Source organism: Martes martes, assembly GCF_963455335.1.
Source record: "Martes martes genome assembly, chromosome: X".
In the NCBI taxonomy this organism is placed as follows: Eukaryota; Metazoa; Chordata; class Mammalia; order Carnivora; family Mustelidae; genus Martes; species Martes martes.
This window is the reverse complement of record NC_137897.1, coordinates 44,517,022-44,544,842: the sequence shown is the minus strand read 5'-3', so window position 1 is coordinate 44,544,842 and position 27,821 is coordinate 44,517,022. Positions and strand designations below refer to the sequence as shown.

Here is a 27,821-nt window from a genome sequence, read left to right as displayed (position 1 = left end):
GGGCACTGTTTCCACTTTGGATGTTTGGCTTCCCTGGTCCCCGGGTACTAAAATATCAGTAGCAAACCTGTACCTCACCCCGCCCCCTTCACTGTAACTACCAAAATGACTATGCACAGTTCCAAATGCCCACTGGGATAATTGTTCTCCCCTCATCAAAGAACCACTAGCTGGACCTCAGTTTTTCCATCTTAAAGATGTGCATCCTGCTTGGGGATCCTTCAAGTCCTACTTCAGCCGGAAAACCCCAAGACTCAGTAGCTCTGTGACACTGGGCAAGTCTCCACTCCTCTACCACAAGCCTCGGTTTTCTTATTTAGAAAATGGAAAGTTTCTCACATCCAGACTCCCCAGCAGCTGGCCACCAGAGGGACACAAGAGCTAGAGCTCCTCCTGCCCGAAGGACCAGAGGCTGTGGCCATGAAGGCTCTTGGTAGCAGGAAACCCTTTCTGTGCCCCAGCAGCCTCAGGCTGCTTTCAGAGGCATCCCTGAACTTCAGTTAGGTTGCAGCTGGAACACCTTCTTCACCAGAGCCCAGCTCCAGTGCAGAAGCTGAGGCCAGCAACTCAGCAACCATGTGTCCAGTGATTTGGAAACTGGGCCAACAGGCAATTAGTTGTATGCATTTTTGTACTTTGGTGTTTTCTACACCCCAAGTACTCAGCAAGCCTTTGCTGCCTGAACTGAGTGGGCGAATAAATAACATTTATAGACTACTTAATCTGTAGTCTGCTATGTTTTACTTATATTCAATCATTTAATTATCTCAGTTACCAATGGATTTAGGTCCTATTACTATCAGTATATATAGATGAGAAGACTTAAATACAGAGCAGTTATACAACTTATACAAGCTAATGAATGGCGGAGCTAGGATTTGAACCCAGGAAGTCTGACTTCCTGGCCCACACAATTAACCACTGTGCTATGCTAAATGGATAGAGAGGGCAAATGCCTGGGTGCATGAGTGGCCAAGTGAGAGAGTGTGTATCATCAGAATTGAGGAATGGCCTTTAGGATACACTGGGGAGTCAGAGATTGAAGCTGGGAGGGTTATGGGTCCAGAGATGGGGAATAAGGTTCTCCCAGGGTGGCACTGGGCTTAGAGTAGCATCTGAGCTGTTCTGAGAATTCTGTGGGCTTGGGTGAAGGTTAGGGTATGGGGTGATGAATGAGTGGTTGCCTCTTCTCCTTTCCAGTTGACCGTGCAGCAGAAAGTGTTCCACATTGCCAATGAGCTCCTGCAAACTGAGAAGGCCTATGTTTCCCGGCTCCATCTCCTGGATCAGGTGAATGACCCCTTGGAGGTCCCTGGGCCCCAGGACCTGGGAGGTGGGTGCCAGGGAGGAAGTAAGAGGGCCTGAGCCCAACCCTACCATGACCAATCTAGAGTTGGTAAGACCCCTTTCTGACCTTGACCCCTATCCTGTCTCTGAAGTCAGTTCTGACTGACCCCAAGTTTGATCTTTGTATCAACCCTCCTTCCTAACTTTGGGTAGGTACATCAACCCTGACTGCAGCTCTAACCTAAGTGCTGAATTGACCCCATCCATAAACTAGACCCTGATCCTTATTCTAATCCTGGCCCTATTTCTGACCCCAAATTCACTAGAATCCATAAGGGTGGGAATTCTGCTTGCTTTGTTCACTATGTCATCCCAGCCATTACAGTAGCACACAGTAGGCACTCAAAAATAGATGTTAAATGAATGGATCTGACCCAGAATCTAATTCTGACCTTGACCCTGCTCCTGACTTCTCATTGTTCCAATGCCTACCTCCAGGTCCTAACCATGATAACCCAAAATCCAGCCCCACATAGAAGCCTAACTCCATTCCCTCTCTCCTCAGTCTCGAGACCAGTGCCGATCCCAAAGCTCCAAAGAGCTGTCCACAAACAGTGCCCTCACCTACAAGCTGCCCCTTCCCCTGCCAAGCCCCAGGCCCAGCTAGGCTGAACACGCCTGCCCTGCCCCACAGGTGTTCTGTGCCCGGCTACTGGAAGAAGCTCGGAACCGCAGTTCCTTCCCGGCTGACGTTGTCCATGGCATCTTCTCTAACATCTGCTCCATCTATTGCTTCCACCAGCAGTTCCTGCTGCCTGAGCTAGAGAAACGCATGGAGGAATGGTGAGGGACCCCAGATCTAGTCTTTCTACCCTTCTGTCTGCGTGCCTGCCCAACCCAGGGCACAAATGTGCCCTAGAGTTCATTCCCACCTGTCTTCTCCTCTTACCGCCTTTCACAAAGGGAATCAGACCAAAGTTCTGCCTTCTGTGCCTTCCCACTCTAATATGAAACACAGACCAAACCTCCGAAAGTTACAACAGAATACACATAAGAGTATGAGGTTAGGAGCCACATTGGCTGGGTTCAAATTTTAGCTCTGCCGTTTGCTAGTTTTGTGCTAGTTTCCTCCCCTACGTAATGAGGATAATAATAATAGCCTACCTTGGAGAGTTATTTGAAGGATTTAAATGAGTTGAGGCATGTTGAGAGCTTAGAACAGTACCCTGTATATAATAAATGCTCAATGTGAGCTGTTATTTTGGGGTTTTTTGTTGTTGTTGTTGTTGTTGTTGTTGTTGTTGTTTTTAAATCAGACCTATGTTAGAGCTGAGAACGAGAGGCTATAGGAATCCAGACAAATGGACCAAACCTAGTCTAGGGTTAGAGAAGGGTTCAGGGAGGTGCTGATTATTGAGCCAAATCCTGAGGGAGAAGGGCAGGGTTTACAGGCAGTCTCCCAGCCACCAGGCTCTCTCCTCTTACAGTCCATCCTTTAGAGTCTACACCCCATGCCATAATGGTCTTTCTGAACAATCAGACCATGTTATGTACTACTTAAAATCATCTCCATGCTCCCCACCCCCTTGGGATAAAGTGCATCTCCCTCACTAAACTGTCACCACGGAGGGCTGGCATGAAGCCGTTTCCTACATCTTCTCAATTACCCATTACCCCTGAGGGATAGGCCTGGCCTGGTTCTTGTGTGCCCCCAGCAGACCATGACCAACAAGGGCTAAGACCCAGGTCTAGTCCTGTGTGTCCCTCAGCAAACTGTGACTCCTGAGGAGTATGAGCAGACTTGTTCACTTTGTCTCCCCTATCAGACAGTGACCCTGTCGGGGCTTAGCTCAGTGTGACTCACTTGTGTCTTCAGATTCCCCGAGCTCAAGGCTGAGCACAGAATCAATAAGAAGTGTACAAAGTGGCCCTCACGGGGAGGTGAGGGCAGGTATCTCAGGACATATAATTCCTGGTGCTTGAAAGGGGCAGAGTCGGGGCAGGTGGCAGCCCGGGCCATGGCTTCAGGTCAAGCTGAGCCTTTTGGCCTAATTGGCCTGTAACACAAGCAGCAATTCCAGAGGAGCAGAACTGGCTGAGAAGTAGATTTCCAGGAATGCGGTGAAACTAGCTTACCTGGGACTAGAGGCCTAGAAAGAAGCCTGGGAGAGCTCTGGGGGACAAGGCTCAGCAGGACCGTGCTAGCCCCTGCTTCCACCCCAGGGACCGTTACCCACGCATTGGAGACATCCTTCAGAAGTTGGCACCCTTCCTCAAGATGTATGGCGAGTACGTGAAGAACTTTGACCGGGCTGTGGAGCTGGTAAACACCTGGACAGAGCGCTCCACCCAGTTTAAAGTTATCATCCATGAGGTACAGGTAAGCAGCAAAGCCGGATAGGATGGACTGGGGAGGAGAGGTCTGCAGGGACCCAGGGAGGGGTCTGTGGCCACACCTGAGCCCCTCTGCTTCTGCCTGTCACAGAAAGAGGAAGCCTGTGGCAACCTGACGTTGCAGCACCACATGCTGGAACCCGTGCAGCGCATTCCCCGCTATGAGCTGCTTCTCAAGGACTATCTGTTAAAGCTGCCCCATGGCTCCCCAGACAGCAAGGACGCCCAAAGTGAGTGCATGCCTCCGGACCCTTCCCTACCCCTTCCACCCACCCCAGACTTAACTCACAGGGTCAGCCTTCCACAGCAACGTAATGAGATCCCAGAATAGGATCTCCAGACTGAAAGGCCCACATTGAAGCTCTGGAGTAAGACCCCAGGATGAACATCCAGGTTGAGACTCTGCCTGAATACCCAGAGAGAGCACTCAGGAGTTCCCCAGTCTGAAGTTCCCAACTGGAACCCTAGGAGTTGGAAGAGTATACCCGGAATGATCCCCTAGAGGGAGCCACTGTTTTCTAGGCCAAGACCCCAAAGCGCACCCCTAGATTCATCCTCAAATGAAGTTATCCCAAGTTCAAAATGAAACTGAGCCAGAATCCCCAGGGACTGAGAGTGCCCAGACTGACCTCTCAGGCCAAGCCCTCTTTACTGAATCTCCACAGCTGAGCCTCACACAAGGAGAGTTGTCTCATCGGGCCCCTGATTATCCATCATCCACATTTAGAGCTCCACTCTGTGTTGCCAGCTGCTGCCTAGAACGAACCTCATAAAGAACCTCCCAAGTCTGATCAGAGCCCTACAGAACTGAGCTCTTCAGAACTGAGCACCCCTGACTGGACCCCAAATTTTCCACCTCCAAGATTTGGATCTCTAGGCTTAGATACTGTCTCCTCAGACTGAGTCCTCACACACAGAACCACTAGAAAACTATTTCATTCTGATTCCTCCAGTATGAGACCCACCCCCACCCCCAGGGTCACACCTCAAAGAGTGCTTCCCCAGAGTCTCCCCAACTTCCCCCCCCAACAGAGTATTATTTCCATTTATTCCTTCACTTATATAACAGCTATTTACTGAGCACCTTATTCTGTGCATTGTTGTAAGCACAGGGGATATGGAAGTGAACAAGATAGCAGGTAATAAAGAGAAGTAATAAATACACAGGAGAACACTGAATGGGTGCTACATGTAATTCAGAGAATAGGAAGGTGATGTGACAGGGGCTGGGGGGCTTACTTGAAGTTGGGTGGCCTCTCTGAATAGAAGATATTTGAGTCAGACCTGAATGACATGAAGAAGAGAGCCACATGCCAGCTGGAGAGGGCCATAGCCCCCAGAGGCAACAGCAGGTACAGACTTCCTGGGGGGAGGAGGAGGCAGCTTGCATATCTTTGGACCATCAAGAGGGCCAGTGTGACCTGAGCATGGTAAGTGAGGACAGAATGGTAGAAGTAGGGTTAGAGGGAGGAGCCAGACTTAAAAGGCCTAGATAAGGAGATGGATTTTTCTTTTCTGAGTGCAGTGGGTAGCCAAGGGAAGATTTTGATCAGGATTATTTGGGAAGCAAGAGAGAGAGAGAGAGACCAGTAAGAAGCCTTTGCAATAATCTAAGTGAGAAAAGTCGGCTTGGACGAGGACAGTAGCAGTGGAAGTAGAGAGAAATGGTTAGATTCAGGATATATTATATTTGGAAGCAGCACTGAAAGAACCAGGATGGAGTGGGCGTGAGGCTTGGGAGAAAGAGTCAAGAATGACTTGCAGATTTTTGCCTAGTGGTGATCGTTCTTGAGGTGAGCTCAGGAGGTTGATTTTGGACGTGTTCAAAGTGAGCTGCCAGGTAAGCAGTTAGATGAGTCCAGAATCCCAGGGAGAGAGATATGGGTGTCACTGGCTCATAGATAGTATTCAACACTGTGAGGCTGGCCCTGATCACCAAAAGAGTGAATGTAAATGGAGAAGAAATGGGGGCCAAGAACAAAGCTGAGGGAGGTGGCATCAGCAAAGGACTTGAGAAGAAGCAGCCCTATAGGTAGGAGGAAAGTTAGGAAAGTAAAGAGTGCTGGAAGCCACAAGAATCAGGAGCAGACAGTTGTAGTCTGCTGCTGTGTCTACTTCCCAAATTGAGTCCCCTCCACCCTACCACATGGGGCACTTTGCTACCAAGCCTGGACCTCTAGAAAGAGCGAGAACCCTAAAATATTTGACAGTTGAACTCAACAGACATCTGCAGACTAAGTGCCTCAGTCCTCTCCCTGACTGAGAACCCCCACTGAAGTGCCAGGATGAACTATATAACCTAAACCTTGAGAAAAAGCCTTCCAGACTGAGTCCTTAGGAATAGTTCCATGGGCTGACATCTCCAACCGAGCCCTCAGGCTAAATCCAGTATGAGGTCCCAGTTATAGGACCCCCCCCACCACTGGTTTCCCCAAACCAAGATCTGGGCTTCCAGAATGCTCCTCCCACCCTGAGCTCTGAGAGAGGGTTCCCAGTCAAAGCCCTCAGCCCAAAGCCCCACAAGGAGATCCCCCCAAAAGATCTTCCCAGTCTGGTCTCCATGGCCACCATTCTAGAAACAGGTATTGCCAAACAGCACCGCAGATTCATCCCCCATTTACTGTCCCTCAGATTGAGACATCCTGAGCTCCCAAAGATAGACTCTTTTGTCAGGCACTGATCCATGCCACAGACTTAGACCACTGAGGCCTCAGACTGATTTCTACAGTCTCTCCATCTGAGATCAAGCTGCCTGATCTGAGCTCCAAACAGATTCCAGATTGTGTTCTCCCTAACCCCAGTCCCCCAGACCCCTGTTTTCTATCCCCTTCACTGTGCCCTGGGACTAATGCCCTAGATTTTCCCCCAAATTAAGTCTGATCCTCCAAGTCTGATTTTCCCAGTCTTAACTCCAGACTGACTCCCCACAAATAGTGCCCCCCCGCCAGCTTTCTATATCCCAGCCTTGGATTCACAGATTGAGATTCCCGGGCTAAGTCCTACAGAATGAGGTCTCAGACTGTGCTCCATATCGAGACCCAAGAACGACACCTCACCCCACCACACTGAGTCTCCACATTTTATAACCCTCCAACTGGGATCCCCAGAAGAAGGCTCCTGCTCGTTTCTCCGCACAAAGCCCATGGATTCTACAGAATCATGTATCCACAGTGAGCTTTTAGGACTGAGTTCTTTCATTATTTCCACACTGGATCTCTAGCATGACATTTCCAAACTGAAATTTCCCAAATGAGCTCTCTGCACTGAACCCCCAAAGTGAGTTGCCAGTGTAATATTCCTAAACTGGGCACCAGGTAGAGTCCGTTTTACCAACTATGTGTCCCTGAGCAAGCTGCTTGGTCTCAGTTTTCTCGTGTGTAGAAGGGGGAGTGAAAAGGATACCTCCCTTGTAGAGTTGTTTTCAGGATGAGATAATCCAGGTAAAGCTGTCAGCACAGTGCCTACCTAGCAGCACATGGCAAAACCCCAATAAATGTTAACAGTTTTTGTTACTTGAATGCCCTGGCTGATGTACTCCATACTGAATGTCCATAAAATCAGCCCCTAGATTGAGTTCACCTAACTTAGGTTCCTATTTTGTACCAATATCAACCCTATCTGAGTCTCTAGAATGAACCTCGGAGCTTGGCCTTGCCCAACTGAGCTCCCCATGCTAAGCCCAAAAATGAACAATGCCCCCCCCCAACCACCACCCAAGAAAGAATTTCCCAGTCTGGTTTTCTGAGATGCTCTGAATGAGATCCAGTGCAACATATACTCAATAAGCTACCCAGCCCAAGATTTTGACCTCCCGATGTCAGTTTAAGTGCCTCCTCCCAGAAAGTGCCTCAAGGTCTGAGCCCCACTGAATCATAGCTCTCAATCCTTAGACTCACTCCCCCCACCTTCTATTCCCTAGACTGAACTCTGGAACCCAGACTCTAGACTGGGCTCCTCAAATAGGCCAAGGGGAATTGCTGGCCTAAACTGCCTACCCTGAGCCCAAGACTGAACTCCAGACCCAGGCTGCCAAAGACCCACCAGAGCTTCAGACAAGGCCCCTACACCGAGTTCCCCAAACCATACTCCCTATTCCAAACCCCCAAATGAAATCCTAGACTGACATCCCAGACAAAGCCTACACATACCAGACCCCTGGAAATACCAATTTGCACTCCATACAAGGCATCTCCAGACAGAACTCCCGAGAGCAAAGCCTCTAGTCTAAGTTCAGTGACCTGTACTGGCCTGAGTGGGTATCTCACAGCTTACCAGAGTCTTCTTTCTGTCCCTTTCCTGGTTACCTCCTACCTCTACCACCCAACATGCCCCCTGCCCTGGAGTGGGGGAGATATAGAATGTGTAGGAGAAAGGGCAGATGGCCAAGCAGGTCCAGCTCTGATGTCAACTCAGCCACTTCCCAGGTAGACAGCCTAAAGCCATCACCTCTTCTCTCTGTTTCCTCATTTTGGACAAATAGGGCCCAAATCACACCTATCTTACAGAGTTCTTGTGAGGACTGAGAGGAGCTAATTTATGCAAAGTATCTGATGGGGAGTCCTGGAGAGGGTGGGGGGACCCTGGCCCCATCCTAGGGAGTTCCTGGTCTACTGAGGGATGCAGATTTATCAATACATGATGGATACAGTGTGACTAGTGGGACAGAAGGGAGCGCGGAGGACTGTGGGAACCGAGATGGGGTCCTGACCCAGCCTGGGAACTCCGGACAGGTTACTAGGGGAGGTAAGCTGAATCCAGAAGACTGGGTGGCACTTAGCCAGATGAAACAAGACAGGGCCTGTTTAGGGAGGTACAAATGGAGGAAGTTGGAGAGGAAAGCAGAGATCTCCAAGGGCTTTCAAGGCCAGGCTAAAGGGCTGGGTTTTTCCCCTACAGATACAGGGGAGCTATTGATAGATTTAAGCAGAAGGATTGTCACTCTCTGTCAAGCTGTATGTGAGAAAGATCCCTATGGCAGCTAGGGTTGAAGATTAGAGACTCCTGAAAGGCCTGAGCTGGGTCAGCAGCTACAGATCTTGAGTACCAAGACTTGGTCATGGAGGCAGAGCCTCCTAGAAAAGCAAGACTTGGTTTCCCAGCCATATGGACCCTCTTCAGAAGCACCTGGACTCCTCCATCACGGGCAGATTTTCTCTTGAGAAAATTCAGCACCCTATAGACAAGACTGGGATGCAGGACAGCTGTAGCAGGGCCTCAAGTGTAGGCAGGATCGTTAGTGTGCGGGGATATGTAGGTATTTATTTCAAGATTTTTTTCCCCCCAATGATACCTGGTCACTATAGGAGATATGGAAATTACAGAAAAGATGAAAGAGATAGGGAAAAAAGATGGCTGTGATACAAGCCCCCAGAGAATAAGCACGATGAACATTCTGACATATTTTCTTCCCAGTTTTTTTAATACACATATATTTGCGAAATCAAGATCATTTGGTGTACACAAGTTGGTATCCTTTTCTTAAAATATCTTGAACATTTCACAAATTATGAAAAACTCTACAGAAGCATCACTTGTAAAGGATGTTCAGCATTCTATTCTATGAATGCACAGTAATTTATTTAACTGAACCCTTACAGTTGGACATTTTTTTGAGAGAGAGAGAGAAAGACAGTGAGCATGCAATGGGGGGAGGGGGAAAGGGAGAGAGAGAATCTTAAGCAGCACCAAACAGTGTGGAGCCTGACACACAGGGCTTGATCTCATGACCCTGAGATCATGACCTGAGCCAAAATCAAGAGTTAGTCGCTTAACCGACTGAACAACTCAGCCGCCCCTAAGTTTTTATTTTAATTCCAGTATAGTTAACATACAGTATTATATTAGTCTCAGGTGTACAATGCAGTGACAATTTTACACATCACCCAGTTCTCATCAAGACAAGTGTGTTCCTTAATCCCCATCACCTACTTAACACTCCCCCACCCCCCTTCCCTCTAGTCTGGAATTGTGATGCCTCCAGCTTTGCTTATCTTTTTCAAGATTGCTTTGGCTATTCAGGGTCTTTTGTGGTTCCATACAAATTTTAGGATTATTTGTTCTAACTCCGTGAAAAATACTGTTGCTATTTTGATAGTGATCGTATTAAATATGCAGATTGCTTTGGGTAGTATAGACATTTGAACAATATTTGTTCTTCCAAGGGCACCTGGGTGGCTCAATCATTAAGCGTCTGCCTTTGGCTTGAGTCATGATCCCAGGTCCTAGGATCCAGCCCCGCATCGGACTCCCTGCTTAGTGGGAAGCCGACTTCTCCCTCTCCCATTTCCTTTGCTTGTGTTCCCTTTCTTGCTGTCTCTCTCTGTCAAATAAATAAATAAAATCTTCAAAAACAATTGTTCTTCCAATCCATGAGCACAGAATGTCTTTCCATCTCTTTGTGTCATGTTCAGTTTCTTTCATCAGTGTTTTAAAGTTTTCAGAGTACAGTTCTTTTACCTCTTTGGTTAAGTTTATTCCCAGGTACTGTGCAATTTAAATGGGATTGTTTTCCTAATTTCTCTTTCTGCTTCTTCATTATTAGTATATAGAAATGCAACAGATTTCTATACATTGATTTTGTATCCTGTGATTTTACTGAATTCATTGATCAGTTCTAGTAGTTTTTTGGTGGAGTCTTTTGGGTTTTCTCTCACTATAGTATCATGTCATCTGCAAATAGTGAAAATTTTATTTCTTCCTTACCAATCTGGATGCCTTTTATTTCTTTTTATTGTCTGATTGCTGTGGCTAGGACTTCCAGTACTGTGTTGAGTGGAAGTGAGGAGAGTGGACATCCTTGTCTTATTCCTGATCATAGGGGGAAATTTCTCCATTTTCCCTCTTGAGTATGATGTTCCCTGTGGGTTTTTCACAGATGGCCTTTATTATGCTGAGGTGTGTTCCTTCCAAACCTACTCTGTTGTGGGTTTTTATCAAGAATGGATGTTATTGGGCGCCTGGGTGGCTCGGTGGGTTAAGGCCTCTGCCTTCGGCTCGGGTCATGATCCCAGGGTTCTGGGATCGAGTCCCGCATCGGGCTCTCTGCTCGGCAGGGAACCTGCTTCCTCCTCTGCCTGCTTCTCTGCCTACTTGTGATCTCTGTCTGTCAAATAAATAAATAAAATCTTTAAAAACAAAAACAAAAAAAAAAAACAAAAAAAAGAATGGATGTTGTTCTTTATCAAATGTTTTTTTCTGCATCTATTGAGATGATCATATGGTTTTTGTCCTGTCTCCTGTTGATGTGATGTATCACATTGATTGATTTGTGAATATTGATCCACCCTTGCATCCCAGGAATAAATCCCACTTCACTGTGGTGGATAATTCTTTTGATCTATTTTTGAATACAGGTTGCTAGTATTTTGTTGAGGATTTTTCATCTGTGTTCACCAGGTATATTGACCTATAGTTCTCTTCTCTTGTGGTGTCTTTATCTGGTTTTGGAATCAAGGTAATGCTGGCCTCATAGAATGACTTTGGAAGTTTTTCTTCCTCTTCAAATTTTTTGGAATAGTTTGAGAAGAACAGATATTTTTTCTAGAAACACAATTTTTCTTTTCTTTTTAAAGATTTTATTTATTTGTCAGAGAGAGAGAGAGAGAGCAAGCACAGGCAAGGGGAGCAGCAGGCAGAGGGAGAAGCAGAATCCCCAAGCAAGGAGCCCAATGTGGGACTCGATCCCAGGATTCTGGGATCATGACCCGAGCCAAAGGCAGACGCTTAACTGACTGATCCACCCAGACATCCTGAGAAGAATAGATATTAACTCTTCTCTAAATGTTTGGTAGAGGGGGTGGGGTTATGGACATTGGAGAGGGTATGTGCTATGGTGAGTGCTGTGAAGTGTGTAAACCTGGAGATTCACAGACCTGTACCCCTGGGGATAAAAATACATTATATGTTTATAAAAAAATTTTTAAAAAGGTCAAAAAAATAAATAAATGTTTGGTAGAAATTGCCTTTGAAGCCCTATGGTCCTACACTTTTGTTTATTGGGAGTTTTTGTTTTGTTTTGTTTTGTTTTAAAGATTTATTTATTTATTTGACAGATGGAGATCACAAGTAGGCAGAGAGGCAGGCAGAGAGAGAGGAGGAAGCAGGCTCCCTGCTGAGCAGAGAGCCCAATGCGGGGCTCGATCCCAGGACCCCGGGATCATGACCTGAGCCAAAGGCAGAGGCTTTAACCCACTGAGCCACCCAGGCACCCCAATTGGGGGTTTTTTGATTACTGATTTAATTTCCTTGGTGATCATCAGTCTGTTCACATTCTCTATTTCTTCCTGCTTCAGTTTTGGTAGGCTATATGTTTCTAGGAATTTATCCATTTCTTCTAGGTTGTCCAATTTGCAGGCATATAATTTTTCACAATATTCTCTTACAGTTGTTTGTATTTCTGTGGCATTGGTTGTTTTTTCTTCTCTCTCATTTGTAACTTTATTTGAGTAGTTCCCCCCCTTTTTTCAATGAGTCTAGCTAGGGAGTTATTGGTTTTGTTGATTAGAATGTGTATTTTCTTAGTATAGATTCCTATAATCATTATTATTGAGACAAAAAATAGGCTTATCTCTTTTTTTAAGATTTTATTTATTTGAAAGAGAGAGAGAGGGAGGGAGAGGGAGAGAGAGAGCGTGAGCAGCAGGGGTGGGGAGACAGAGGGAGAAGCAGGCTCCTCACTGAGCAAGGAGCCTGACATGGGCTCGATCCCAGGACCCTAGGAATATGACCTGAGCTGAAGGCAGACGCTTAACTGACTGAGCCACCCAGGCACCCGTCTTTGTTTCTTTATATGGCTCTTTTTTATTATAAAAGTAATACATGCTCTTAGTCAAAAATATGGAAAATACAGCAAAATCTAAAGGACATGACGAAAAGCACCCATAGTCCCACCATTCAGAGACAACTTGTTAAACATGAGTATGTTTCTTTCCAGTTACCTATGTAATTGTTATTGTTGTTATTTTTAATGGTAATAATAATCCTGTTAAGCTTGCATTTTATTCACTGCCAGTTATTCTATGTACTATAATTCTGCTGTTGTAGGATTAATTGAGATAGTTTCTGATTTTAAGTGATGTTGCTATGGACATCTTTGAGGCTGGTGCTTTCCAGGATGGGGAGGGTGTAGTCAGGCCAGGAAGAGGTATTCAAGGAGCAAAGAAGCCCCCAAGACCCTCTTCTTTGCTAGTCTCCCGCTTGACCTCCCACTCTGCCCACAGAGTCTCTGGAGCTGATAGCCACAGCGGCGGAGCACTCTAACGCTGCCATCCGCAAAATGGTGAGTGGCCCTTCTAGCCCCTGCCCCTCCTTGGCCACCCACCTGTGGTGTCTTTGTCCTGGGGGACTTGTGACTTGTGGACATGTCAGGGGAGGCCAGCACCCCAACCCTGCCTTCTGCTTCCTGTCTCCTGCCAGGAGCGAATGCACAAGTTGCTGAAGGTATATGAGCTGCTAGGGGGTGAGGAGGACATTGTCAGCCCCACCAAAGAGCTCATAAAAGAAGGCCACATCCTTAAGCTGTCAGCAAAGAATGGGACCACTCAAGACCGATACCTCATACTAGTAAGTGCCAGGTGTGGGGTTGCACACATTGACTTGGTACTCACTCAAGACTATACCTCCTGCTAGCCATTCTTTCCTCTATTAATTCCTTGTATTTTCACTACCTACAGCTAGGAATATTTTTTCTCTACTCCAGAGGGGATGTAACTAAGACTTAGAAGTGACTTGCCCAAGGTTGCCCAACTGGGCAGTGACTCCCATGCCTAGGCTCTTTTCTTGTGACCCTTGTGCCCAACTTGCGCTGTGCTTTCTCCATCTATTGCCTTGATTCCCCAGCAATAAAGCTTCAGGAGTCCTGTAAGGATAGGGAGCTGGGCCACACCTCTCCTGGGTCCTCCACACATACGTCCCAAAACTTTTCCTTCCTAGTTCAACGACCGCCTCCTTTACTGCGTGCCCAGGCTGCGGCTCCTTGGCCAGAAGTTTAGCGTGCGGGCACGCATTGATGTAGATGGCATGGAGGTGAGCACCAGGAAGTGGGAGATGGGTACCTGGAGTGGGGGCTTGGTTCTGGGAGGGATAAAGTTGTTCTGACTTTGACCCCAAGTCTTTGTGTGCATGTGTGCAGAAGGTAAGGGCTCTGTGGAGCTTAGTTATCCTCACAAAGACTTTTTCTCCCTCCATTCAGCTAAAGGAAAGCTCCAACCTCAATCTGCCTCGGACCTTCCTGGTGTCAGGAAAGCAGCGCTCCCTGGAGCTCCAGGCTAGGTACTTGACCTTACCTATACCTTCCCTCCAGCCCACCCTGTCCCTTCAGATATGAGGCATCTAGTTCTAGGCCACCTCGCCAAGGAAGAGATCATTCCACAGAAAAGATGGGCACCTTTTCCCAAAGATGCTGGCTTGCTCTTCTGATGGGTTTTGTTAGGGGAGAGGGGAGAATGAGATATTAATCCCAACAGGAATAACAACAATATGGTTTCTTGTAGATTCAGAGATTGAAGAGAAATAACAACCAAATGCAATGCTTGGTCCATGATAGAGACTAATTTGAATAAAACCCTAAAATACATTTACAAGACAACAGGGAAAATCTAAGTATGAACTGAACAATAACTGCTGGGTAATTACTGCTAACTTTTTCAGGTGTGATAATGGTATAATTATTATACAAGAGAATGGCCTTGTTTTTTCGTGATGCATGCTGAAGATTTAGTATCATGATACCTGCAATTTATTTTTAAAAGACTTATTAACCAGAAAATACACACATATATACATATATACACATATACATACATATATAACTATATGTGAACATATACATATATATGAAGTAAATATAGCAAAATATTTTTTAAATTTGCATCTATATAGTAGGCATACATTTAGTGAATTTGTGCTATCCTGTCTGATTTTTTGTATGCTTGAAATTTTTTATAATAAAACTTTTAAAAATAACAACATTTAAAAATAATGTCTAGCCATTTAACAAAGGGGCTTTCTTATCCATCCTCTACTTGGATCATTATAATAATAGCTCACATTTAGTGAAGACTTGCTCTTATGTTAGGCACTGTTTTAAGTGAATTTTAACTGAAACATTTTAAGTTTAACCTGACTAGTTGAATCCTTAAAACAACTCTTGAAGTAGCTACTGTTACCATCAACCCCATTTCACAGATGAGCAAACTGTGGCACAGAAGAGTTACGTACCTTGCCCAAGATCTCATAGCTAGAAAGCAGAGCTGGAAATAGAGCTCAAATTGCCTTCTGAGGGCCCAAGTGATTAGGAACCGAGGTCAGGGTCAGGGCCAGGGAATGGATGCATATGGGTAGATGATTTATTTCTGACAGGCTGCAAGGAAGTGAAAAATGAGAGTCAGAACCCTCACTGCTGGGACTGTGTGGAGGCCGGAAAGAGAGATGAATGTTACCTTTGAAGCTCTGTGGGACTGAGAGAGCATCCCCGAGGCCTGAGGCCTGCAGCCAGGAAGCAAGAACAAAGCCAACGTGGGCACATCCAGGAGGGGGCTCAGCAGAACCTGAGTGACAAGTCGTATGACTCAGACAGGTCTTCTGCTGGGAGGATGGGAAGGAGGGGGCTGCTTAAACACAATGGAGCCAGAGAGGAGCACTAAGCAGTGTAGGGTTTCCTCCTAGTGGCAGAGGAAAGGCATGGAGGGTTTGCTTTGCAATTGTTTGTACTGCCCTTTAAAAATTTTAATGAAAAATTTCAAATATGCAGAAAAGTGGAAGTACAACAAACACCCATATACCTACCATTTAGACAACTAGTGTTCAACCTTGGCAACACAGGGATCAACTGGGGAACTTTTAAAAAATGCTGCTGTCTGAAGGGCGCCTGTCTGGCTCAGTCAGTAGAGCATGTGGCTCTTGATCTCAGGGTTAGAGGTTTGAGCCCCACGTTGGGTGTAGAGATTACTTAAAAATAAAATCTTTATAAAAATAGTGATGTCTGAAACCCACCCTCAAAGACTGATTGAATTTGTCCAGGGCACAGCCTGAACATGAGGAGTTTTAAAAGCTCCCTTGCTGGTTTTAGTCTGTGCACCAAGGTTTAGAACCACCGACTTAAGAATCAACAATTATTGACATTTTGCCATATATATCTTTGGCTGAACCATTTTAAAGTAAAGACGTGACACTTCACCCCAGGCCTTTCCTTTCCTCTAGTTGCATATATATGTGTATGTGTATACACACATACACACACACACATACACACACACATATATTTTCTTTCTATATTTTATTATGAAAATATTCCAAAATACAGAAAAGTTAACAAAATTATACAGTGAACAACTGTAAACCCACCGTACAGATTCTATAAGTGCTAACATTGTCCTGTATTTACTTTATCACCAATGTATCCTTTTATCCATCCACCAATCCATCTGGTTTTTTTACATGCATTTCAAAACGAAGTTACAGGCATCACTACACCTCATCCCTTAAAGACTTTGGTGTGCATATTATTAACTAGAGTTCAATATTTGTTAAATGTCCTCTCCTTTTCTTGAGGCCAAATTTTCACACAGTTAAATGCACAGGTCTTAAGTGTGTACCATCACTAAGTTTTGATAAATATAAACATACATGTCACATGTTTTTTTTAAAAAATGGAATGCTATGTGTATTTTATGTTTTTACTTAAAATCAAGAGCTTTCTATACCACTTAACATATTATATTTCACTTAACATATTATAAACAGATTTCTATACCATTTATGTTGTCTGACAGTAATGATATACCATCATTTCTTTTTATCTGATCCCCTGTTGGGCACTTAGGCTGCTTCCAATTTTTCATAATAAATAGCATTGCAATGGACATTCTTGTAGCTAAATATTAACTCCTATCCTTAATTTTTCATGAAGTGGCTCTAAGGATGTAGTCAGATTTTCATATTAGAAAAATACTTTGGATGTCTGGTGTGTAGATGTGGAAGGGGATTAGAAGAGGCCAGGTAGGAGTCAGCCAAGAAACTGAGTCCTGTCCCTAGTAAGCAGTTTATGGAGCTGTCCCAGCCTAGAGGCCTTGGAGACTCCAGGGCAGACAGGAGAGGTGGGAAAGGAAGGAAAAAGGAAGCGGTAACTCACACTGATTGAGCACCTAGTGGACCAAGGATTGTGCTGGGCACTTTACCTATCACTTGTTACTGCTCAGAACAACCCAAACAGATCATTCTCTCCATGTAAAACGGAGAAGAAAATGGACTAAAGGAAAACAAGCTCCCCACCCTTTCTCAAATTTGCCATTCCAACAACAGGGAACTATTTATGGTTTCTTGTATGTTCCATAATTTTACACACACCTCACCCATAACCCTCTACTTGAGGCCCAGTACCTTCTTGAAGAAACCTTCCTTAACAGCCCCACCCAAATTCCAGGCTGGAGCAGGTCTCTTCTTCTGGGCTTCTCCGCCCTATTTTCACTCCGGGTCACAGTGCTAATCCCCCTGTATTGTCCCTATCTCCCCTCCTAGACCATGAGCTCCTTGAGGGTAGGGACCATGAGCTCCTTGAGGGTAGGGCCAGCCCTCTCTAAGCCCCAAGTCCCTAGCACAGGGTCTGGAAATTATTAGTAACTGCTGAATAAATAAACACAGGCTACATGACTTGCCTAAGGTCACATAATAAGTTAAGGACCAGAGGGTCAAAACCCAGGTCTGACTCCAAAATACTGTTTACCACTCCAGTTGCTTTTGGTTGGCCTGCCTAACCCAACATTTTTCTTTCCACCTCCCGCCCCCGCACCCCAAGGACTGAGGAGGAGAAGAAAGACTGGGTCCAGGTAACATCCAAGAAGGCTTTGTGGTAGGGGGCTGGAGGAGTATTAACAGGTCTCCTTGGGGTTTGTGGACTCTCCCCTAAACTCGTATCAGACCAGAATGGGCCTGGACACGGCTTTCCAACAAACTTTACCATCCCCGTTTTACAGATAAGCCAACTGAGGTCCGGAGGTTAAACAGAAACTCACAAATTCTCCCCTTAGAAAGCTGGCTCCTCTGAGGGTATAACCCCAGTGAGTTAAATCCTGTAAAACCTGAAGCCCAGACAGTGGCCAGGAAGACCTTCTGTGATTTTTCAACCACTGATCTGAGAATTGGATTTGGAATTGGGCTTGCTCAAGATCATACGCCTAACAAGGGGCAGAGTCTGGCCAAGAAACCAAGTTTTCCGACTCCAGGCTAGGTCATAGGAAGGTGAGGTGAGGGTGGAAGTAGGTGGGTTGTGAGGTGATCTAACCTCTTATTTCTTACAACCTCCTTTATAGGCCATCAACTCCACCCTCCTGAAGCACGAACAGACGCTGGAGACCTTCAAACTGTTGAACTCAACAAACAGGGAAGATGAAGACACACCCCCTAATTCTCCAGTAAGAGTCCCCACCCTCTCCCCCTGCACTGGGACCCCTTCCAGGCTTCCAAGTCCCCACTTTACCTTGAAATGATCCTTGCCCCTTCCCGGAGAGTGAAGACTAGAGAGGCAGAGTGCAGGACCTCAGAAGCACAGTCTCTTTTGGTATGGCCACAGAGGAATCATGGGGGAAACTGAGGCCCAGAAAGCAAAAATGACTTGTCGTCAGTAGTACAGTGAGGTAAGGACAGAGCAAGGACTCAAAGGCAGGTCTCCTGAATGTATCTGCTGCCTCCCAGTGATGATCCAAACCTTTGGGCCGAGGGCAGGGGCTGGCTGGACTGGGCTGGGGAGTAGCTATCTCTGACCTGGGACCTGGCCCTCTCTCCAGAACGTGGATCTTGGGAAGCGGGCACCTACTCCCATCCGAGAAAAGGAAGTCACCATGTGCATGCGCTGCCAGGAGCCCTTCAATTCCATCACCAAACGCAGGCACCACTGCAAGGCCTGCGGGCATGTGAGTTTTGGCAGGCAGGGGCAGAGCTAGGGAGGGGACAGGCTGGCAGCCCAAAGGCCCACTTCTGAGTGGGTTACCCTCCAAGTGGGGGAGGCCATGAGTCCACTGTGGGAGCTGGTACACTGAAGGGAAAGACCTGCAGGAACCAGGCTGTTTTTGCCCACTTGCCACCCCAGGTGGTTTGTGGGAAGTGCTCCGAGTTCCGGGCCCGCCTCATCTATGACAACAACCGCTCCAACCGTGTGTGCACGGACTGCTACGTGGCCTTGCATGGGGTGCCTGGGAGCAGCCCGGTCTGCAGCCAGCATACACCCCAGCGCCGGAGGTCTATCCTGGAGGTAAGAGCCAGGTCCCCGACTAACAGTCCCACACCGACCACATGGGCCCCAGCCACCCACCGACTGACACACGCGTGGGCATCTCTGAAATGCTAGGGTGCTATGTGCTTCCACTGAGCAAGTGACCCAGGCTTGGAGTGAGTAAAATGAATGCAAGAGTGAATGAAAGACGAATTTTTATTTAAGTGCTTTAGCCATTTAATCCTCACAGTAAGTAATCTATCCATGCTATTCCTATCCCTGGGTTACAAATGAGGGAACTGAGGCTCAGGGAGTTATTTGCCCAAATTATAAAACCAGTGAGTGGCAGAGCTAGTATGTTTTTTCAATAAACAAATTATCTTTTCTTATTACAAAACAGGATATGTGCGCTGGGGAAAATTAGGCAATATAAACAAAAATAATAAAAACACCATATTCCTTCTACCCACTAGATTACCACTATTAATAGTTGTGCTGTAGCATGCCAAACATACATTTTTGGTTTTGTTTTTAACCAAACTGAGGTATTTATTTCACTTAACATTTAAAGAATGCTTACTCTGGGGGTGCCTGGGTAGCTCAGATGGTTAAGCGGCTGACTCTTTATTTCGGCTCAGGTCACGATCTCAGGGTCCTGAGATGGAGCCCTGGGGTGAGTTCCTCACTCAGGGGGTAGTTTGCTTGAGGATTTACTCTCTCCCTCTGCCCCTAATTCCTACTCACGTGCACATGCGAGCTCGCTCTCTCTCTCTCTCTCTCTCTCTCAAAAATAAATAAATAAATCTTTTTTTTAAAAAGAATGCTTACTCCGTGGCAGGCACTCTTCTGAGCATTTTGCATACATTAACTCATTTAATCCTTACAACAGACCTGTATGTTCTCCTTCCAAGTCAATACATTTTCATCTCAAGCTGGGATTCTAAGCCAAACTGCCTTACCCAGCTACCCAATCCTCTTCACAACGCTAGGGTTGCCTCTTGCTAAATCCAAGGCATGGATGTTATGATGAAAGACAACGAACAGGGGGAGGTATAAAGGCATAAGTGACTTGAGGAATAAATCAACTGATGGAACAATGCCTGCCTGGCATCTAGGTGCCCCTGCTGAAACACCCCTCCCACCAACTCTTAGGAGGCAAGCAGCCACTGCAGTGCAGCAGACAAGCCTGGCTTTCAGCCTCAATTCTAACCCACAGGGGGTGGGGGTACTGGACAAATCCTTCCCGCCATCTGAGCTTCAGCCTTATCAATCCCTATGCTGAGGGCATGTCAAAGCCAAGAGTAGCCAGGCCAGGCCTTCTATCAACACTGATGTCCCCTATGTCTCTGGCCACAGAAACAGGCCTCAGTGGCTGCGGAGAACAGCGTCATCTGCAGCTTCCTACACTACATGGAGAAAGGTGGCAAAGGCTGGCACAAGGCATGGTTCGTGGTCCCTGAGAATGAACCCTTGGTGCTGTACATCTATGGAGCCCCTCAGGTGTGCATCCCATTCTTTCAGGGCCTTTCAGCCACCTGGCAAAACCAGGCTGCTCCTCTTGCCTTTCAGTCTTTGACCTCTCCTTGGCCTTGGGGGATTGGGTAAGGCTAAGGGGAAATCAGAACCCCTACCCTTGTGAGACAAAGACCAGCTAGAGACAAGGAGTGACTGTGGGCCAACATGTGTAGGGAAAAGTGGGGTGAGAGAGTGGAGCTAGTTTCCTGGAGGAAGCCAGAGTGGAGGTTAGGGACTGCTAGGTCCAGTTTGGAGCGGGGAAGAACATGTAAATGGAGGCAACAGCTGAAACAAAGGCCTGCAAATATTATTTGTTATATGCTAAAGAGAATAGCCCAGCTGGTTTTGGTTGTGGGAGGAAATGGGTATTTGAACTAGCCTGCATGCTAGCCTCAGTTGACATTTTTCAGTTGCTATCAGTGGAGCCATGGAAGTTTCCTGAGGAGGGGAAGGAAAAGAAGGGTTCAGCAGATGCAAAACTAGTGAGAAGCCTAGCCTCGAGGTGACCCCAGCTCTGTCCTGTTCCCTAGGATGTGAAAGCCCAGCGCAGCTTGCCCCTCATTGGCTTTGAGGTGGGGCCTCCTGAGGCAGGGGAGCGGCCCGACAGAAGGCACGTCTTCAAGATCACCCAGAGCCACCTGAGCTGGTACTTCAGCCCTGAGACAGAGGAGCTGCAGCGGCGATGGATGGCAGTGCTCGGTCGGGCAGGCCGTGGGGACACGTTCTGCCCAGGGCCCACACTGTCTGAGGACAGGGAGATGGAGGAGGCACCAGTGGCAGCTTCAGGAGCCATTGCTGAACCCTCCGAAGCCCCCCAGACCCAAGACAAGACCTAAAGGGTTTGGGAGGAACTGGGGCCCCCTACCCCATACTCTAGCTGCCCATGTCCAATTGGGGGCCCCAGCCCCCTCCCTCCCAGCTCAGTCAATACTTGAACTCCCATCATGGGCACTTTCAATCCCCAGTGCTGGGTCTTGGGTTTTTTAATTCATCTTTTCACAAAACATGGGCTTTAAAAAAAAATTCCTACAGCGATGTTAATTTTTTTTAAATCCCTGTCCCCAGGAAGGGTGGGAGCTGTTGCTAGACCCCCTTGAATTAGGCTGTTTTGTCCTCCATCCCTTCAACATCCTACAGATCCTGCCTCCACCCAATTCCCCCCCAAACTGGAGGCAGGAGATTTGGATTCAAGTGCCAGCTCTGCCACTGACCCCATGGCCCTGGCCCACCCCTGCCCCCCCAGCCAGTGTCTTTACACACGTTACATGGGGTGGTGACCAAACCCCTCCTGCCTCTCCCATGGCTTATAGCTTCTACCCAGCCCCAAGGCTACCCAGTATTTTATCGTCCAGACCCATGGCAGGGCCACAGGGAAGGACAGGGGAATGGGGGGGAAGACAATGGATACTCTTTGTTTTGTTTTTTAAAGAAAAATACAGTTTATTTCGGGCTTATGGAAACTTTCAGAGTGCTGCTGTGTTCCCTTTATCCACCTGTTTGTTCACGGTAACAGGCTGCTAGGGTGGGCCCCAAAACTGCTCCCTTACTGAGCTCTGAAGCCCAGCTCCTAAAAGGCTGATTCTAAGGCTCTTCACGGGTCAAGTCACAGATTAAACAATAAGGTACTATTTACTGAGATTTTAAGCCTCATCCCTAGATTTGAATAAGTACATGGAAAGAGGCTGGAGGAGAAAGAAAACAAATCCCAGGTCCCCCAAGCTCACCACCTAGCCAAAGTCTTAGACTTCCTGAAGGAACGCAGGGCTAGCGGCTAAGCTGCAGAAAGGGAGTGTTCCCGGGAGGTTCCAATTTCTGGGCAGGGGTATAGAGCTGCTTTGTGTGTGTATGGGCAGGGGAAAAAGAAGAAGAGGTACCACAGCTATTTTCGTTCACATCTTCAACTCATCTTGCTTCTAGTTTGCAAGTTCATCTCAACATTCCTGACCCAGCAGGGCTACTGGTTCTCCTGCTGGTCCTCTCCCTTCACAGATCCACCTGGCCACTGTCAACCAGTGTTTAGCTTCTCCAGTCACGCCCTCACCTGCTCAACCCTCCCTCTTCATACTAACCACACCTGAGAGGCAATGTACTGTGAAATCAGGCCCATCATGCAGACAGTAACTTAAGACCCAAGGGAGTGTGGTGAACCAGGTCACACTACCTCGAGAGCAAGGACCCTAGCGCTCTTCTTCCCCTGGAGGAAACTGAACAGGGGAACAGGAAGAGGGTGGAGATGGGGGAACCAGTCCAAGAGTCCATAACCCTCCCCAAAACCCCTACAGACAAGGCTCAAAACAACTAGCAAGCAAGGGCCCAAACCATTTCCAGCCCCACTCATTTCTTTCTCCGGACAATGGTCCAGCCATCCTCCACTATATCCTCTTCTTTAATAGTCTGGGAGTCTGGACCAGAGGATTCAGGCTGGGGGCAAACCCCATCTGTAGCTGCCCCATCATTCGTAGCTGTGACCTGGAAGAGAAATACAGGAGAGAGCTAAATACAACACCTCCTAGCTATGGCCACTGGAGACCCAGGCTCCCTTCCCAGCTTTGCCAGGACTGGCTATGTGACCTTAGGAAAGTTCCCTGCCCTCTCTGGATAATATATGCCCCCGCCCCATCACTTCCCTATGAAACTAGCTGATTTCCCAGAAAATTGAAGATATCTGCATCTCCCCACCCAAGGGGCACCCCCTTTCACCTCCATCTCCTCCACGCTGTCCGCATCATCTTCATCCGTTTCTCTGGCTGTTGTAACTGCAGTGGCTCTGACCCTGTACTTTCTTTGGGTAATGTGAGAGGCCAACTCCTTCAGAGCAGCCCCATCACCCCTCTGGAAGTGGTAGAACATGGTCTGTAGCTGCTGGCTCACCTACCAAGAAAACATTCAACTAGCTTGGATTTTTTTGAGAACCTACAATACAACCCACATGTGTTTGCAGCAAGAGTAGGGAGGGGTTTGGAATTTTCCAGAAGAGAATGGGGCTCTTTCTTCCCCAAGGAGTTCACTACTGAAGGAACCATATATGAAGGACCCAGGTAAGAGCCTAAAGTATGGAAGGAGCACTTCCTAGCAAAGGAAGGCACTAGAACTCGGTTTAAAAGACAGAAGAGGTAAAAGGGAAGGCAATCCCAGCAGGGCTTGATGGGGAAAATGTTAACCAGAACGGGTGGAAATGTACCTGGCCTGACCTGCCTTTGGGATGGAGGTGAAGAATGGATCTGATTGAGAATGTTGTATGGAGAGAAATTAAAGAGAAGAGGCAGAGTTTGGAAAGACCTAGGAAGACTAGACTTTTTTCTTTAGGCAAAAGGGAGTCACAGAAGGTTCTTGCACAGGACTCAAGAAAAGAATGGTCAGACCCAAGGTCTTGGCCTAAAAACAAACAGACAGGGAGAAGAAGGACTACAGGCAGGGAAATGGGAGTTAGTCCACAATATGCTCACCTGGGGCAGACTTCCATCCTCCACAACCGTATCAAATTCGTTCGTCATGAGCTCCCCGAGGAAGTCCTCCACCTCATCTAGCTCCAAGTCAGCTAGTAGGAAAGCAAAGACCAGCCACCTGAATCACTCATGCCCACTACTATTCAATACCTACTTGGTGGGTCCACATCCGATTGGTGGGTAAAGGCCCCAACAGTGAGCCTTTTATTCATTGAAGTGCTCTGTACTCCAGGTTTTTATGTGATTCTTAAAAACCAAACAAACAAACGCTAAACATAAATATCTCATTTCCAATCTCCTGCATCCTACCAATCCCTCTTATTCCCAAAGCATCCCGATCACACTTATCCTCTTTCATCTGACCTATTTTAATTGGCCTCCTCTCTGTGACCTTGAACAAGTTACTTATCTCTGTGCCTGTTTTCTCATCTACAAAGTGGGGCTAACAGCGGCCTTCTTGAAGGTCTATTATGAGGAGTCCCCTAAATAATGCCTAGCATAGAAGAGACCCATAATCCATGTTAATTTCCATCACTCAAGGGCTGAAGTTTCTGAAATGTAGAAACCCTTCACAACTGTGGGTCCACTGAACGGGATAGATAAGAAAAAATGGATGTTAAGTACTTCCAATGATGAAATCATCATAGCCTTGATATCAACATCCTATTGTGTGATTCTGGCTAATCTCCACCATCTAGGCTTCAGTTACCTTCTGGGCCCCTGCTCCACTTTTTCTGAATTAGAGAATTACTCAAGACGGTCTTCCACAAAGCTCCTCACTCTCCCTTCCCTCTGGGAGAGCTCGTTAACTCCCTTGACTTTCCCTAGCACTCTCATCTAATATCCCCCAAAGCCGTCTCCAACACAAACCACTCTACCAATTTCACAGATGCCTCAGGCCCTCCACATCCAAAGCCAAACTCATCATCTTACCACTTCAAACCTACTTCTTGTCCTCCAGGGTTCCTCTATTCCATGTAAGGCACCTAATCCACCCAGTGACTCAAACCCAAAACCTGCCTCCTTTTTCCCTCCTCTTCACGGCCAAACAATCTCCAAGGCCCCAATCCATTGCTATTGCCACTGCCCTAGTTCAGGCCTCATTATTTTCTACACGGAAATAACCTTCTCATCAGTCTTTCCCTCTCCAGTCCATGCTCCACACCGATTATTTTCTGAACTTTCTAGTCAACAAATCTCATCCCATTACTCACCTTAGAAAGGGCCCATGAATTTTCATCACCTACAGCAGTGTTTCATATCCTGCTTTTCAGGAATAGCTGTCCTGCTGGTTTTTAAAGAAAGCTATCCATAGAAAGCTAACAAGAAACAAAGGAAAACAGGCTTCTTTTTTGTGATTCTTATCGTTAGCCAAGCTTTTATTATGTTAATGATTACTGTGACTCCTAAGGAGGAGCTGAAGAAAAGTTCTTACATAATTTGACTGGAGAAGCTTTTTCTTCACTGAACATCTAACAGAACTATTATTCCATAGCCTGCATTTTGGCAAACACTGGCCTAACAGACAAACCAAAGGCATGTAACATCTTCCACGTCTTAACCTCTTCCCAGGGCCTCCCCACCCCCCAGATTCATTCTCAACCACTCCTACCTACACTCACAAGCGCACACACACCCTTACTCCAATACTGAGCTCCCTGCCACTTTCCAAATATAACACATAATCTTCTCATACCACAGAACTTATTTGTGTGTTGCTCTGTCTCCCCCACCTAGTTAACTCCTTTTCATCCCTTAAGACTCAAGCCAATCACTACCTCCCTGAACAATCTCCAAAGGAAGCCTCCTCCTCAGTCTCAGGCTACCCAAGCACCCTGAGCTCATCCTTATTAGAACATCACCCCGACTGTAAACGCCTACTTACTTAAATGGATCCATCACTAGATGGCAAACTTCCTCGTGATAACTCTGTCTAATGTCATCTACAAAACCAAAAGAAAAAAACCTGAATAAAGAATTTTGTAAAAATCTTACTATGCAAAAGACCCTCTGCAGGGTCCCTTATTCTTACATGACCTTAAAGACACATCAAAGGTGTAGATCTTTGCTGTCCAAATAACCAAAAGTCATTACTCAAATGTGGCACTCAAAATGTGGCTATGCCAAATTGAGAAGGTGCTAAAATTGTAAAATACCCACCAGATTTTGAAAACTTGATACTGAAAAGGGATGTAAAATATCTCATGAGTTATCTTTTATACTGATTACCTGTTGAGATATTTTAGATATACTGACTTCAGTAACATTAATTTCATCTGCTTCTTTTTACTTTGTTGAAGCGCCTGCTAGAAAATTTTAAATGACATGATGTGAGTTGCATTGTATTTTTACTGGACAGTGCTGAGGTGGATACTTTAATACCTATTTTAGACATTAGGAAACGGAGTCTCAGATAAAACAACTTGTCCAGAGTGATACCGCAGGTCAATGACACAGCCTCTAAGGCATCAGAACTCAAGATTCTGACTCCCAAGGCCTGTATTCATTCCACCTCGACCTTAGTTAGGTACCATCCCACAACTGTTCAACAGGAAGTGCGCGCTCTACAGGACCCGCCTCCTCCTCCCCACGCCCCCAAAGACAGGTCGTAGCGCCTCACATTCACTCACCATTGCGGAAGAAGTACTCCTCTACTGCACCCCCCAGCCACTCGGCCTTCTCTTGGCTGTGCACGCCCCCGAAGCCATTCTCCACAGCGATCTGCGAACACAGGCCAGAGCCCACCACGTCAGCCTGGAAGCCGGCCTGAGGTGGTGTAGGGTTGGCTGCTTATGCCGCCCAGTGGCGCCTCAGGCGCGTTGTCCAGCCAACTCTTGTTCTGCCCCAGACACTAACCTTTATCCTAGCCGTGGCCCTACTCACCTGCAAGGCCGGCCAGGCTTCCAGCGCCGCGCGGACGCCAGCCCCGAAGAGCGCCCGCGAATCTTCCCCAGCTCCTGCCATCATCCGTCCTCTGGCCACGGGATGCCCAGGAGGCCCAATCGCTGCGCAGCACAGCCCAGACCAAATGAGCCGAAAGCCGAGCCTGAGAACGCAGATGTGCCTTTCCGCGGACCTGGCAGCAAGACTAGAGCAATAGAAAAGTCTATCAGAGCAATGAATGACATCACCGCAGTTAACTCCTACGTAATAAACCAAAGGAAGCCAGGAGTGGAGGTCGCGCGGGGCCATGGGTTCTTGAAAGGTGTGGGGAACTTAATAAAGACACAGATTCCAGGCCTTGGGGCAGAGGAATCAACCCCAGGGAGCATAGCCTTAAAATTTGCGTTAAAAAAAAAACGTTGTAACATCTAAAACACTGCATCCAACAGCAACAACAGAATATACATTTTTCTGAAGTGCACATAGAACATTCTCCATGACAAACCATATGATAAGTTGTAAAGCAGGCCTCAATGGATTGAAAGGAGTTGAAATCACACAAAATTGGTGCTCCCACCACAATGGAGTGAAATAAAAAATTAATAACAAAGAAATTTGTGAAATTCACAAATATGTGGAAATTAACACCTTTCTAAATAACAAATGGGTCAATGAAAAAATCATGAAGGAAACTGGGAAACAAACTGAAATGAATGAAAATGAAAGCACAGCACACCAATATTTATGAAATATAGCTAAAACAATGCTTAAAGTGAATTTTAGGGCAACTGGGTGGCTCAGCGGGTTAAGCCTCTGCCTTCCGCTCAGGTCATGGTCTCAGGAACCTGGAATCGAGCCCTGCATCCGCTGGCTTCTGCTCAACAGGGAGACTGCTTCCCCCTCCCACCACCCCTGCCTGCCTCTCTGCCTACTTGTGAGCTCTGTCAAATAAATAAATAAAATCTTAAAAAAAAAATAAAGTGAGTTTTATAGTTATAAGCACCTATATTAAAAAAGAAGAAAGATGTCAAATCTATAACCTAACCTTTCACCTTAGGAAACTGGAAAAAGAAGAACAAAGTAATCCAAAA

The 27,821-nt window shown here is 46.7% G+C and overlaps 2 protein-coding genes across 2 annotated transcripts in view; one reads left to right on the top strand and one right to left on the bottom strand.

Annotated features, from left to right (window-relative positions):
* FGD1 (FYVE, RhoGEF and PH domain containing 1) overlaps nucleotides 1–21,858 on the top strand; it is a gene marked incomplete at its 5' end in the record, with an annotated part of 40,439 nt that extends 18,581 nt beyond the window's left edge. Inside the window, 14 exons of the mRNA XM_080831179.1 lie at nucleotides 1,201–1,290; nucleotides 1,982–2,130; nucleotides 3,511–3,667; nucleotides 3,773–3,911; nucleotides 12,900–12,958; nucleotides 13,096–13,242; nucleotides 13,612–13,704; nucleotides 13,871–13,950; nucleotides 17,474–17,504; nucleotides 17,988–18,089; nucleotides 18,462–18,587; nucleotides 18,764–18,925; nucleotides 20,243–20,386; nucleotides 20,932–21,858. Of these exons, the coding sequence (XP_080687305.1) occupies nucleotides 1,201–1,290; nucleotides 1,982–2,130; nucleotides 3,511–3,667; nucleotides 3,773–3,911; nucleotides 12,900–12,958; nucleotides 13,096–13,242; nucleotides 13,612–13,704; nucleotides 13,871–13,950; nucleotides 17,474–17,504; nucleotides 17,988–18,089; nucleotides 18,462–18,587; nucleotides 18,764–18,925; nucleotides 20,243–20,386; nucleotides 20,932–21,237 (1,785 nt within the window). The 3' untranslated portion in view covers nucleotides 21,238–21,858. The remainder of the gene's footprint in view (nucleotides 1–1,200; nucleotides 1,291–1,981; nucleotides 2,131–3,510; nucleotides 3,668–3,772; nucleotides 3,912–12,899; nucleotides 12,959–13,095; nucleotides 13,243–13,611; nucleotides 13,705–13,870; nucleotides 13,951–17,473; nucleotides 17,505–17,987; nucleotides 18,090–18,461; nucleotides 18,588–18,763; nucleotides 18,926–20,242; nucleotides 20,387–20,931) is intronic.
* Nucleotides 21,728–26,841, bottom strand: TSR2 (TSR2 ribosome maturation factor). The gene is made up of 5 exons (XM_080831178.1): nucleotides 26,731–26,841; nucleotides 26,478–26,568; nucleotides 23,848–23,939; nucleotides 23,102–23,272; nucleotides 21,728–22,870 (listed from the first exon to the last, which is right to left on the bottom strand). Exons 1-5 carry the CDS (start codon nucleotides 26,812–26,814, stop codon nucleotides 22,736–22,738), a joined length of 573 nt encoding a protein of 190 aa, XP_080687304.1. The 5' UTR covers nucleotides 26,815–26,841; the 3' UTR covers nucleotides 21,728–22,735.
* Between the last annotated feature and the right edge of the window lie 980 nt (nucleotides 26,842–27,821).